The 13529-nt window shown below is 59.9% G+C and overlaps 2 protein-coding genes across 2 annotated transcripts in view; both read left to right on the top strand.

The window, feature by feature from the left end:
* CFAP77 (cilia and flagella associated protein 77) overlaps positions 1–1452 on the top strand; it is a 59780-nt gene extending 58328 nt beyond the window's left edge. The window contains exon 6 of the mRNA XM_065695363.1: positions 1259–1452. Coding sequence (XP_065551435.1) covers positions 1259–1327 — 69 coding nt within the window. The 3' untranslated portion in view covers positions 1328–1452. The remainder of the gene's footprint in view (positions 1–1258) is intronic.
* A 5262-nt stretch (positions 1453–6714) lies between these two features.
* On the top strand, positions 6715–11773 carry BARHL1 (BarH like homeobox 1). The gene is made up of 3 exons (XM_065695735.1): positions 6715–7165; positions 9942–10164; positions 11479–11773. The coding sequence occupies exons 1-3, from the start codon at positions 6715–6717 to the stop codon at positions 11771–11773; spliced, it is 969 nt and encodes a 322-aa protein (XP_065551807.1).
* The last annotated feature ends 1756 nt before the right edge of the window (positions 11774–13529 follow it).

Genomic DNA, 13529 nt, shown 5'->3' with positions numbered 1-13529 from the left:
CACCAAGACTGGAGTGAATGAACTGCTGTCTCCTCCCTGCAGCTTCAACCCAGTCCCATGCGGAAGTTCCCCTCTGCCCAGCTCCCAGCACTGGTGGGCAGGGAGCACAATGGGAAAGACAGAGGCACATTCCAGAGAAGCAGCTCAGCTGTCCCTACCTGCAGGCACTGGGTTTTAATAACAATCCCAGCTCCGAAGGAAGAACTCCTGCATCTTTAATAGGAGGCTGGAGCTGTCCCAGCTGGGGACTGTCCCAGATCCCAGGGACTACCCACCTATGTCAGCAGCCCTGGGTTCTGCCTCTCCCACCTTTCCTTCCTGGGGAGCGGTTATGTCACTGCTGCTACTTGTGAGAAAGCAAAAACATCCAGAAACAACTGTCTGAAGTTAGGCACTGAAATGCATATGTAAGTACCTGAGCGCCTTCCTCCAGAGAGGGGGAATAGCTAACTACGCTTTGTTTGTCTTGATTAATGAGATCACTAGCAAGCTTTCCAGGGCAAAGACGGCTGTGTATTTTTACATATGCAAAACCTGACATCCAGCCAGCCTGAGCAGGGTGGGGGAGGCAGGAGGCAGCTCCACACATCCACACAAGGCAGATGTACGGCACAAGGAATTGCGCTGGAGCAGACAAACCCGTTCCACCCCGTGGTAAAACCACTCCAGGCGCATCTCTGTAACGTTGCATTTACTGTTTAAGTCTGCTGCATGCAGTTGCGTGCAAGCAGCACCCCGAAGGGTGTTCACCCCAAAGGGCCCAGGGACCTTTCTCTTCCAGATGATTTCCCCTTTCTTTGTCTTGGGATTTGTTCACCCATTACCACCACACCAAAGGTGATCCCTGGGGAAAGGCTGCTTCTGTGTTTGTTGTCCAAGTCATGCAAGAGTCCCTGATAGGCTCTGGGCCCATCCTGGCCCCCCACTGAAGCACACAAGTTCCCTGTTGTAGAAAACCAGCCATATTTATTTCAGCGTTCACCTTAAGGTATGAGAGCATTTGGAAACATCACACAACCAACACAGCACAGTGAGACTGCAGTATCTTGTTACTAGGGCAGAATAAGCATCTCCTGAAGACAATCAGAAAACTAGCCCTCATTTCAAACAGGTTGTGTTTAACTTCAGCTGGAGCAGCACCTCCCAAACAGGCAAAACCCTTGTGCTAATCCAGTCTTTTCCCTGCTTGTGCCACAACCTCTTTTCTCTGGCTGCCTGCTCACTGTAACCAATTGTGTATCTGCTCCTTCTCTTACAGGTCAAGCCTCATCTCAGTACTCTTCCAGACCGTGAGGCTCGTCAAAAGGCATTCAGTGCCACCCATTGAGGGGTGTCTGTGGGACATGGGCCGCAGAAGAGCCGCACAACACTGTGCTGGACATCACAGCCCTTGGACCCTGTGACAGCCGTAGGCAATAGGCTTTCTGTCTTTGAAAGTATGCTAATGTAGATATAGCCAAATAAATCATCCATTTGAAAGGGAATGATTCTGTCTCAGCCTCTTCAATGCTTTGTATCAGTTGCACAACACCTTTACTCAGTCTGATCAGCACAATTCCCATCATGCTCAAAGTCACAGCACTCACACCAGCACAGCCTCAGAGGGAAAGCTGTTCATTCTGCACAATTATATTAAATGCAACCATATCCCAGTTGATATCAAGTCCATAATATCTCATAATCCATCAGTTCTTCCCATTTCTATGCCAAATAAGCTTCCCATCACTGCCTAATTCAGCAAAGCCTGTGTGAAGGCATCTAAACATCTGCTTTAAGCACTCTGCCAAAGGGAGGCCTCACCACAGAGCCATGCCTCCTCTTGAAGATGCCTCCAGCCTGTTCCACACCTGACCTCAAATAGCTGCTGGTGTCCCTCAGGGCTGAGCCACTTCAAGCAGTTGCTGCACAAACAGAAACTCCTCCAACACGAACTCACCAGCACTGCACCCAAACCCCAGCTCCAACCGACAGGGCATTTCACCTTCAGAAAAGGTCACTTGGTAACAACTGTGATTAACTGTGCACCTCCAAGACTGCTCAAGGAATAATTAGTTACTCTTATGTAATGTGCTTCTCGCATCTATTGCTATAGCTCAGGTTGTACCAGATAATATTTAAGTCAAATGGTAGCTTTGGGGTTTCACATTCGACAGCCTGTTAGCACTTGGAGCCAAACTTTTAAACCCAAACCTCAAAAAGCAGAGTCCTTCATAGCATTAAACTTCATTGCTCAAGGCACAATAACAAACCGAGCTGCAAGGGCAGCTTTCCTTACCTCTTTCAGGACAAGGAAGACTCCACAGCCACTTCTCTGGCATTTCCCATGCCCCCTTAGGGGCAGCTCGTGCCTCAATCTGCTCTTTATACAAGGAAGCAGTTGTAGCAAACTCTACCCTGCCCACACCTGAGCTGAGGGAGAAAGGAATCACCTGCTCCACACAGGGGAAACCCTGGTACCTGGGTCCTTCTATATAGTACAGGCCTCTAAATAGAACCCGTCTAACACAGCCAGGAGGATGACAGCACGGTTTGCTGGGCTGGCACGGCTGGGTTATAACTGGACACGTTTCCCACTCCCCGGGGAAGGGGAGCGGGGCCTTAAATGACTTGTCCTGCCAAAACTGACACAGTTAACGCGTGTGTGAGAAACGCGATCTGAGCATTGCCCCACTGCCCACCAGGAGCCACCTCCAGCCCTTGCTCCAGCCACAGCATCCGTGCCCGCCTGTACAAACTGCTCAGGTCGCTGGGGCTCACAGAGGGATGCAAACACCCCCGGGGAGTCCTGCACCCCTGGAAAAGGGCTGCCCACGGAGCCTGGTGCGAACCAACCCATGGAGACCTCCTGGCCTGGGGCAGCTCCAAGCCAGCAAAGACGCCGGAACGCGAAAAGCAGCGGCCGAGCCAAACAAAGCGCGCTCAGGAGGAGACGCGGCTCTGTGGGGCTTGGAGCTGACAGAGCCGCCCCGAACGGGCCCTCCCTCACCCTGCCCCAGCCGTGCCCGGTCCCGAGCCCCGGCCGGCACCAGCCGCTCCTTGTCCTGCAGTGACACCCACCGGCAAAGGGGGTTTCAGCGCTGCTGCGGGCTCCCCATCGCCAGGCCCTGCTCCTCCCTGCCACTGAGACCCCCGCTGTTCCCCCCCCCCCCCCCCCATTTCTATCGTCCCCCCACACCCCGAGCCGCTCTGCCCTCCGCTCTCTCACGAAGGTGCCTTCGCTTCCTCACCGGCGCACCCCAGCGAAGCCCGTCCCCTCTGAGCACCCCTCCCTGCGCCCGCCTGGGCACGGCCTCTGCGAGCACCCAGCTCGGCTCCCGGCTGAGATTCAGTAGAGCAGAGCCCCCGGGGAGTTTCCTCCCTCAGCCAGACCCTTTCGGATGCCGCTCTGGCACCACCACCAGATGCTTCTGGACTAACTCTTGCTGCGGTCATGGCCACAGCTCAGCAGCCCATTGCCCTCCAGACCATGGTCCAGCTCTGGGGGTGTCCCCCCAGCCCCATCAGAGCTCCCCCCGCGCCGCAGACCTCCGGGAACACTCGGGGTCAGCGCTGTTCTGTAGCCCCAGGACCAAACCTGCACTGGCGACTGGTGCCAGGAGAGCCTGACCGTGTCCATCCGCAGCACCCAGTGGGATGCTGTGCATCCTGGCAAAGCTGCCGGAGTGCTAAAGCCAACCTGGGGTGCGACTGGGGCTTGTGAGGAACTGGAAACCCAACTGACACCAGGGATCCCCTCTTGTCTGTTCCATGCCTGTGTATTTGGGAACTGGAACAGTCTAGAAAATGGGGTTTAAAGGCAGACACACACAGGGAAGGCAGGGGAAGCAGTGTACACCGTTCAGTGGTCTGTACACGGGATCTCCTATCTGTGCTGGGAGGCACAGACAAATCGTTGGAAGCCGGCTTATCCAGTGATGCAGGGGACACACCGCATATGGGCAGGATGAGGCGCGTCTCTGCCTTGGGGAATCAAGTTTTGAAAGAAAAAAAGAGAAGCAAAAACAAAAGCCACCTTAATAATAATAATAACAATAATAATTCATATTAATTCTTGTCAGTCCCGCTGACATTAGAACATGAGAAAAAAGTGCATCTGTAGCTCCAAGTATGGCCTAGGAGTGACAGTCTCTGTCCCCAGGGTCTTGGCCAAGGGTGGCACAATGTAGTGTCCACTCAGGGATGAGGACTGGACCCCACACACACCCCAAAACCTTGCCCAGTACCAGAGAGTGGGCCTGATCTGGAAACTTTCTTGTGGCTGTTTGAAGGCAGGTGCTTTATTCAAGGGAAGCAAATACAGCAGCAGACCCACCAGCCCAGCCCTGTCTCTGCATGGCTGATCCAAATCCTGATTGCAAACCCACTCCCAGCGCTGCTGCTGCCTTTGGTCCCATTCCTAACACAGACTCAGTGCTGGTCCTGATCCCATGCCAATCTCCATCCCAAATGGGTCTACTGGTTGCATAGGGAGGCAGCCAGTGCCAACACAGTCGCACTGCAAAGAGGTGGGAAACCCCTTTGGGGTCTCTTCTCATTCTCACTGGGAGCAGTTCCTGCACACCCATTGCTTTGGTCCTGCCCAGCGGATGCTGTAAAACCGCTCCCCGGCAGCTCAGAACCCTTCAGCCCGGTCCCTGGCACCGCCGTGAGAGGGGGAGAAAGACGGGGCCGAGCAGCAGCGGGGTCCCGGACAGGGGGCATAGACGGGCACCGGGCGGTGCCGATCTTGTCCCGGGGCTTATCCTCCTGCAAGGCTCTTTTGTTCCGCTGCCCCGATCCCAGCCGGCCCCGAGCCTGCAGGGCCGAGGGCAAGGAGGTGCTGGGGCCCTGCCTGCGCCGCTGCCCGACAGCTGGCAGCCGGGCTTCCCGGGGGGGGGGGGGGGTGGCTCTCCCCTTCTTGATCGCCTCCAAGCTGCCGCCCAAGGGCGGCTTTGGAAGAGGGACAAGATGCATCTGCCTGGCCGGGAAGGTGGGGAGCAGAGGAAACCGAGTCTTTGAGAAATAACCGGGGACGCCGCTTTCGAGTGGCGCAGCTTCACGCGCCCGGGCGTGGACATTTTGCTCGTCTCCACGGGAAGGGTCTACCCGCAGGAAAAGCCCCTAAATGAACCCGCGAGGAAGCAGGAGCCGCTGTGACCGGGAGAAGGTGGGAGTCCACACGGGGGAAACCAACAGCAGCAAAACCCCGCGACGTGGCGGGAGGGAGGAAACTTGGTGCCTCCGGGAGAAGAGGGAACGGGCGGGGAACGGGCAGGGAACGGGCAGGGAACGGGCAGGGAACGGGCAGGGCGGGCCGGGGCCACCGGGGGTTATTTCAAACGCGATGGACGTCAGGAGAAATCCGCCCTGAGCGCGGGCCCTTCCCAGCTGCACCGGTTGGCACCGCCGCTGGGCGCTGGGAGGGCGGGAGGAGCGGCCCCGGCTCCGGGAGGCGATGCCCGGTCCCCGGCTGCCCGCGCTCGAGGAGCATCCCGGTTCCTCGCAACGGGTTTTGAGGGGATTCAACGAAATTCGCAGCTCCGAGGCTCACCGCGGGCTGGGAGCTGCCGCCTCTGCGCTGGGGCTTTGAGGGGGCTTCGGTGCTTTCCCTTTTCTTTATTTCTTTTAGGGTTTTTATTTAATTTTTAGATTATATTTTAACGCCCAGAAAAACTTTCCCTGCTCGGGAGGGACCCTCAGACCGGTTAATTGCGGGGGGCGGCGAGCAGAGCGCAGCAACCCTTTGACAACCTCCCCTCTCTACCCCACATCTCCCCCCCGGAATCCCCCCGCAGCTAATCATCCCATTACGAGCCCCATCAGCGGAATAATGACAGCAAAAGAGGGCGGAAACCGCCCGGAAAGCGCCGGGACCAGGGCAGCAATTAATTCCCGTTAATGAACCTGCGAGGTGTCGCCGCCGGGGAGTGACACCCCCAAACACCCGGCGGCCAATGGGCGCGTTCTCCCGGGGGGGCCGGGGTCCCCCCTCTAACGGGGCAAAGCGCTTGGGGGTTCCTCCCCCTGGGCGCCCCCCCCGGGAGCGGTTCCTGCCGCTGTCCCAGGTGCTGAAGGCTCCGCCGGCCCCGCGGTGACTCCGGTTCCCCCCCACCTCGGGTGCTGTCCGAGGTGCTGGCGGGAAGGGGGGGCTCCGCGGCTGCCCGACGGCTGGCCACCCCCTCCGCCCTCCCCTCGCCCTTCCCCATCGATTTCTGGATCATTAAGCGGTTAAGGCGCTGCGAAGCATCACTATCGATCGCTGCCTCCCCACCTCCGGCTGGGAGCCCCCAGGCTGCCCCCCAGCCCCGCGCCTCCGCGGCCCCGGGCGAGGGTGGGGTGGCCGGGTAAGGGGCCGGGGCCCCGGGTGAGGTTGGGGTCCGTCCCCTCTCACCCCACCCCCTTCGCGGCCAAAGTTTGACGCTGCCTTCCTCTCCCCCCTTCTTCTGTCTGTCTGTCTGTGAGTGCAGCTGGGCGCGATGCTGAAGACGGAGCAGCCCTGGATCTAACGCGCGGCGCCTCGGAGAGCCTTGCAGCAATTGTGGCCCGGATCCCCGGCTGAACTTTGCGCTTTCATTTTCTTTTTACCCTTTTTTTAAATTATTTTTTTCCTTTTTTTTTATTAATTTTTTCAATTTTTCATTTTCCCTCCTGTTATTGTTAACTATCGTTACCAAACCGCTTCCGCCGCACCCTCCCTGCCAATGCCCGTGTGAGCGCCGGCACCTCGCGGGGGCCATGGAGGGCTCCACCGGGTTTGCGATCGATTCCATCCTCTCCCACCGAGCCGGCAGCCCGGCCGTGCCCAAGGGGGACCCGCTGGTGGGCGACGGCCGGTCCCCGCTAGAGCTGAGCCCCCGCTCGGAGGGCAGCAGCGGGTGCCCCTCGCCCCGCTCGCCGGGCCGCGAGTGCCTGGAGGCGGCGGTGCCGCGGCAGGGCCTGGATGCGCTCCTCCAGCCGGGGCAGGTCTCGGCCCCCTCCCAGTCCCGGACCGTCACCTCCTCCTTCCTCATCCGAGACATCCTGGCCGACTGCAAGCCCCTGGCCGCCTGCGCGCCTTACTCCAGCACCAATGGACCTCACGGCGGGCAGGAGCCGGCGGGCAGGGTCCCCACCAAGCCCGGCGAGGACTTTCGGGAGAAAATGGAGAAAAACACCAGCAGCTCCTCCTCGGACTCCGAGTACAAAGGTAAGAGCCGCGCACCCCGCCGGGCTCTGCACGGCGGCCTCCACCCGAAGCCTCCGGCGGCACCCGAGCTTCCCGGTGCGCCGGGAGCTCACTGCGGAGCCGGCTCGGCGAGCCCCGGTGATGGGGAACGGCGGCTCCGGTCGCCTCCGAAACGACCGCGGTGTCGGCACCAACTTGGGAAAACTTGGGGGGCTCGGTGGGGCTTGAGCCGGTGGAAGCGGCTGGGGCGATCGACACTTGGGTAAACGCGCCCGGAGGATGCGCCGGGAGGCTTTCCGCCGGGCAGATCCGGCTGTTCCGTTCCTTGTCGCGGGGAGAGAGGAGAAGCGGGGACGGAATTCTGATGGGAAAGGTGAAAAAAGGAAAAGAAAACAACAATAAAATAATCGCGGGGTTTCCGGGTATTTCCCCCTTCGAGGAGAAACGAAGAAGAAAGTCGGCGGGGTTTGATTCGATTTGTGTTGTTTACATTATTATCCCGAGATGGTTTAAAACCGAGCACGACAGACAGGGAGCCCCGGGCCGCATCCGCCGCGGACAGCACGGGGTGGGTTGGGGTCGGTCCTCGCTCCCCTCGAGCCCCCAGCACCCCTGCAGAAACTTTCACCCTGGAAAAGAGTTTCCTGAGTGCTTGGGAGGGGAAGGAGCGGGTCCCCACCGGGGGCAGACGGGGAGGTGATGGCCCCTTGCGGGACCGCTGGGTTTGAGGAGTGCTGATAGGAAATTGGCAGGATAGGCCGAGCCCCGTCCCGGCTGCAGACGCACCCGGGAGAAGGCTGGGATGGGCCCCGGCGCTTTACAGGGCCAGGGTTGAGAACAGCCGCGGCTCCGGTGATTTCGCCTCCTACGTCCCCTCCCCGACTTCCTTCAGCTTTTCCGTCCTTGCCCCAAATCGCAGAGAGGAGAAGGAAGAGAGGGAGGAGAAGAACCGCGGGGTCCTCGCGTCCCCCCGAGCCGGCAGAGCCCGGGCTGGGGGGATTCAGTTCGAGATGGGGACCGTTACCTCTCTGCTCCTCTCCTGCCCCTGTGACGGGGCAGCCACGGCCCCGGTGAAAAGACGGCTTAAATGGGGAAAAAACATCGCTTAAATAGGGGGGAAAAACACCCCTTAAGTGGGGGGAAAACACAGTTAAAATGGGGGGAAATGCCCCTTAAATGGGGAGAAACACCGCTTAAAACAAGGGGAAAACATCCCTTATATGGTGGGGAAAAAAACACACCTTTAAATGGGGGGTAGACAACACACTTTAAATTGGGCAAAACAACATCTTAAATGGGGAGGAAACCAGAGTTTAAATGAGGGCAAAACCACCTCGTAGACGAGGGTAAAGCCACCCTTTAGTGGGGCAGCCGGTGAAGGTCCCCGCTCCCGCACGATCCTTTTCTTGCTGCTTTGGAAATCGCTGTTCCTCGGGCAAATCGCCCCCGATTTACTCTGCAAAGGGGCTGCGGGGCTGGGCCTAACCCGCGGCGGCAGCGGCAGGATTTGACCCGTGCCAAAACGCAAAACCATAAAGCAATGTCTATGTGATTATACATAAAAGCATGATCCTAGCCAGGACCAGCGGAGGAAGATGCGGGGCCGCCACAGAGCTCAGCCCTTCGGCAGGCAGGGAGGTTTCGGAGCCGAGGGGTAGCCCCGGGGGCCGGGGCCGGGCCCCGCTTTCCTCCGCGGCAAACTCCGCACAAACTTGCGGGCCTTTCCCGTGGGGAGCGGGACCGGGACCCCCGGCCCGGCTCGGTCCGGATGCCCCTTTCCTCGGGAACCGGAGCCGGTCTCCGCGCTCCTCCCGAGCTGTGCCCGCTCGGCAGTTCTGGTTGAAGGGTTCCGCTCCCCGGCGGCTCAATTAACCGGATTATTGTCTTCCTACAGAGAGAAATCAGCCCGGCCCCGCCACCAGCGAATTTAACGTAAACCCCGTAAAAACCCCAACCGCTGCCGATTTGTACGACCCGAGCCCGTTCGCTCCATCCTCTCCTCCAGGAGCGTGGGCAAGGCGAGCACAAACGGGGCTTTATTTTTGCCCCTTCTTTTTGCTCCTGCTCGGAAATTTCCCCTTCCCCTGCTAACGTTTCCCGGCGTAAATTCCCTCCCCGCTCCGCCGGTGCCCATGCACCGACCGCGGTAACGAACCGCACCCGGCCCGCCTCAATCCGTGCTTTTAAAGGTAACTGACAGCCCGGGCGCAGGCTTGCGGAGCCTCTGCCCCCGTATTTCGTTGTGCGCCAGGGAGAAGGGAGGTTTGCTCCGGGCCCCGGCAGCATCCCCCGGGGTTCCTCCGCAGAGGGGAAGGAGCTGCACCACCAGGCAGCTTCCCCTCCAAAAATGGGGGCTCCTGATTCTCATTTTGGGGTGGGTTTGTTTGGGTTTGAAAAAATAATAAAAGGGAAAAAAATGAGGAAAAAAAAAAAAGAAGAAGAAACAAAAACGAGAGAAAAGGGAAAGGACAACAAAATACAACAATAACGCCCAAGCATCGAGAAAGCCGTTGGGTTTGGGGATACACCCCGAGGGTGTTGACCCGTGGAAACGCGGGGCGCAGGGTCCCGGGTAGGAGCGCGGCCGGGCCGGGGCTCCCCGCATCACCCGGGACCCTGGGACGGGGAAAGGCCGGGCCCGGCTCGGGAACCCCGCGGGCAGCCGGGGTTAACATCTATAAACGTGCCCTGAGCTCGGCTCCTCCGCCTCAGGGCTGCAGCGGGGACCCCCTCTTTTGAGGGTATTTCTCTTCCCTTCCTGCCCTGACCTGGCCTCTCTTCCTCCCCCTCGGCTCAGTGAAAGAAGAAGGGGACCGAGAGATCTCCAGCTCCCGGGACAGCCCCCCGGTGCGGCTGAAAAAGCCGCGCAAAGCCCGCACCGCCTTCACCGACCATCAGCTGGCCCAGCTGGAGCGCAGCTTCGAGCGGCAGAAGTACCTGAGCGTGCAGGACAGGATGGAGCTGGCCGCCTCCCTCAACCTCACCGACACGCAGGTGAAAACCTGGTACCAGAACAGAAGGTAAAAAAGCGCCGTTCCCTCCTGCTCACAGCGATGGGGTCACATCCTGCTCCCCTTTCCCGGCCCCACACCCCCAAACCAGGCAGGGCAACCCGCAAGCACCCCGCGGGACGTCCCTCCTGGCACCCGCAGGGGTGCGGTGTGTTGTCCTCCCCCCGGGGGCCTTTTATCCCAAAACAAGGAGGGAACCGAGGCCGAGGAGGGGCAGGTTTGGGGGTACAATCCGTGCCCCCAGCCCCGACAAGGCAGGGAGGCAGAACCGGGCTTTCCTGCTAAACACAACAGCATAACACATCGGCCCATTAATTATAGATACCAATTACTGCTTTGGGCATCAATAATTAACACCCTTTACAGTAATTACACAATTATTATTATGATGAACAATTTACTGGTGGAAATAGGTTTAGCGCTTCAGCGCCAAATCTGTGGAAGGGCTGGAGGTGAGGGATGGCTTCGCTGGATTTATCCGGACATCCCCAGCCCCATCGCTGCCACCTCCGCGAAAGGAGGGACCCCCGGCTGCACCACTCCCCCCCCCGGACCCTCCCTCACCCCGGGTTTTAGCACACCCCAAACCTCTCCCCCCCATTTCCAGCCCCTCTTCGCCACTGGCAAAGATCCGCGACTTATCAACACGCTGGGGGTTCGTGTACATGTACCTACAGACACATATACTTATATATGGCACAAACGAATACCCCCGCCACACTGCCCGACGCGTGTCCCCCGCCGGCCTCCCGCAGCCTCCAGGCCCGGCCCCGGTAGCCCCGTCCCGGATCGGCGGTCCCGGAGCCCCGGGCGGCGGAGCGGAGCTGCCGGGGCCTCCGGCCGGAGCATCGCGGCGGCGGCAGCAGCATCACCCGCGCCCGGCGGCGGGGGTACCGCGGGGGGATCCCGCGGGCCACACGCGGTCCGTAATTTGTAATCTGGAATTCACAGCCCCGGAAGGGACTCAAAAGCTGCTCGCGATTTGTACCGCGGGGGGGTACACCCCGACATCGCCTCCCCAGCGGGCTGTGGCTCCGGTGCCTCCGGAGGCCCTGTGGGCGCTCACGCCGGGCTGGCGCGGCGGGGACAGCAGCGAGAGGAGCCCCTCGCTCCGTTAGTGGGGGCTATGTCCCCCTGCAATGAACCGGTTCCACACATCGCATCCAATTGCATCCCATCTCATCCCTGCTGTCCGGGGGGGACTGGCCCCGGGAACCACCGGCGGGGAGAGGGAGGCGCAAGGAAAGTGGGTCTGCAAAGGGTAAAAAGAGCAGCTTTTGGAGCATCCTTCTTGACCCCTTCTCTCGACTTGTTCCCCCCCAGGACCAAGTGGAAAAGGCAGACGGCGGTGGGCCTGGAGCTGCTGGCCGAGGCTGGCAACTACTCTGCTCTCCAGAGGATGTTCCCCTCGCCCTACTTCTACCCGCAGAGTCTGGTCTCCAACCTGGACCCCGGCGCCGCTCTCTACCTGTACCGCGGACCCAGCGCGCCGCCCCCCGCCCTACAGAGACCCTTGGTGCCCCGCATCCTCATCCACGGACTGCAGGGCGGCAGCGAGCCCCCGCCGCCCCTGCCCCCGCTGCCCGGCGTCCTGCCCCGGGCCGCGCAGCCCCGGTGAGCCCCGGCCGCCCGGGCGGCCCCATCGGCACCCAGCCGGGCTGGAGGGACTCCCGCTCACCCCCCAGTATACACACACATATATATATATATATATATAAATGAGACCTCTCCCCCCTCCTTTTTTTAAGTATATATGTAAAGAACGCAAGAAGCAAGGACAGGTCCGGCAGGACGGAGAGCCGCAGACCTGCCCCCGTGTGCCCCCCGCCCGGAGCTCGGGCAGGGACCGGCTGCCCCGGGGGGGCTTTGCCTCTCCGCCTCTCCCCAGGGACCGCAGTGGGGACCGAGCTACCGGACGGCTCCGCCTCCCGCGGCTCCCCGATACCGAGGCACCGGTCCCGCCGCAGGGAAGGGCCGGGGAAGGGAGAGGGGAACCGGTGGCCGCACAGAGACTTTGGGACGTCCGTAACTGAAAAGAAAGACAAAAAGAAAGGGGGGGGGGGGGGGGGAAGCGGCAAAATGTAAATAAATTGCGCAAAATGTATATGAATTATTTATTTGTGAACCCTGCGGGCGTATTTGTGTAAGTGATCCTTGTCAGTCTGTATCCCGGGGCCGGGGCGGGGGGTCCCGGGGCGCCGCTCCCGCTCCCCCCTTTTTTAAATGTGGAAATAAAACTTCTTTACAAACAAACGGGTTTCGGCTCCGCGGCCCTTTCTTCCCCTCCCGTTTGTTTGCTCCGGCGGAGCAGCGGCCGCCGGGGGAAAGGGGAAAGCAAAGAGGAGTTTTCCCACTCCCGTCCCGGGGAGCATCCCCTCCCCGGGGCCCGGCCCCAGTGCCGGCATGCGGAGCTGGGGGGCAGCGGGGAGAAGGAGAAGGACGGGGTTGATGCTGCCTGGCGCGGTGGTAGCCGCTGCGCCGGTGCATTAATAACGCTAATCTTCAGTGTATAATTGCCTAAGTGCTTTAAATGATCGCTTTGGAAAATGGATTGTTTCCACCCTTTAAAAGTGTCGCTCATGCGGCCGCGGCCAGCGGGCCCGGCAGCTGGTCCCCGGGACAGCCGGGCAGCGGCTCGCGTCCCGGGGCGCCGGCAGATGGGCGGCGGGGTCCCCCCGGCCCTCTGCAGCCGGCGGCCCGGCTGTCTGCGGCCCCCCCGACCCCAACGATCCCCCTCCCCGGGGCCGGGTGCCAGCCCGAAGGCCCCGTCCCGAGAGCTCTGCCCCGGTTTCCCCCCACCCCGGTAGCCCCGGTCCCGCCGGGAGGGTCATTGTCGGCTCGGCCAAATGCACAGCCACGCCTGGAGGGGAGAGCCCCCGGCCTTTGTGGACCGCGCTGATCCTTTGCATGTGAATGGGGGAGTTTGGTAAATCCCCGGGCCTCGGCTGGGGCGAGGAGGAGGAGGATGAAGGGGGGGGGGTGTTGCTCCCAGCTCGGGGTTAATGAAGTGGGAAAGGAGTCTTTCAGAGAGGCCTGCAAACAACCCCCCTCCCCGGGCAACAACCCCCGTCCCAAATCCTACATGGATTGACTTAAACCCAGGGGATAAGTGCTTTAAATTAATCTCATTGAATAAGAATGAGGCCAAACAAAACTCTTTAAAATCATATTAAAAATCTATCAAAGGACAACTTGCAGTGGGTGTGCTTTTCATTTTGTGAGCGCAAAGGCAAGGAGCATACAGCAACCTTCCTCCCATTTACACAGCAGGAATGTGAATCAAAGACATTCTCTAATATTTAATTGTCCTTGTAGCCGCAGCAGATTCCTCCTCTGACATTAATGAAGTACAAGGCTTCGTTACACGTTTGTAA

Source organism: Lathamus discolor, chromosome 15, assembly GCF_037157495.1.
Source record: "Lathamus discolor isolate bLatDis1 chromosome 15, bLatDis1.hap1, whole genome shotgun sequence".
Classification (NCBI taxonomy): domain Eukaryota; kingdom Metazoa; phylum Chordata; class Aves; order Psittaciformes; family Psittacidae; genus Lathamus; species Lathamus discolor.
This window is presented reverse-complemented; position numbering and strand designations above follow the sequence as displayed.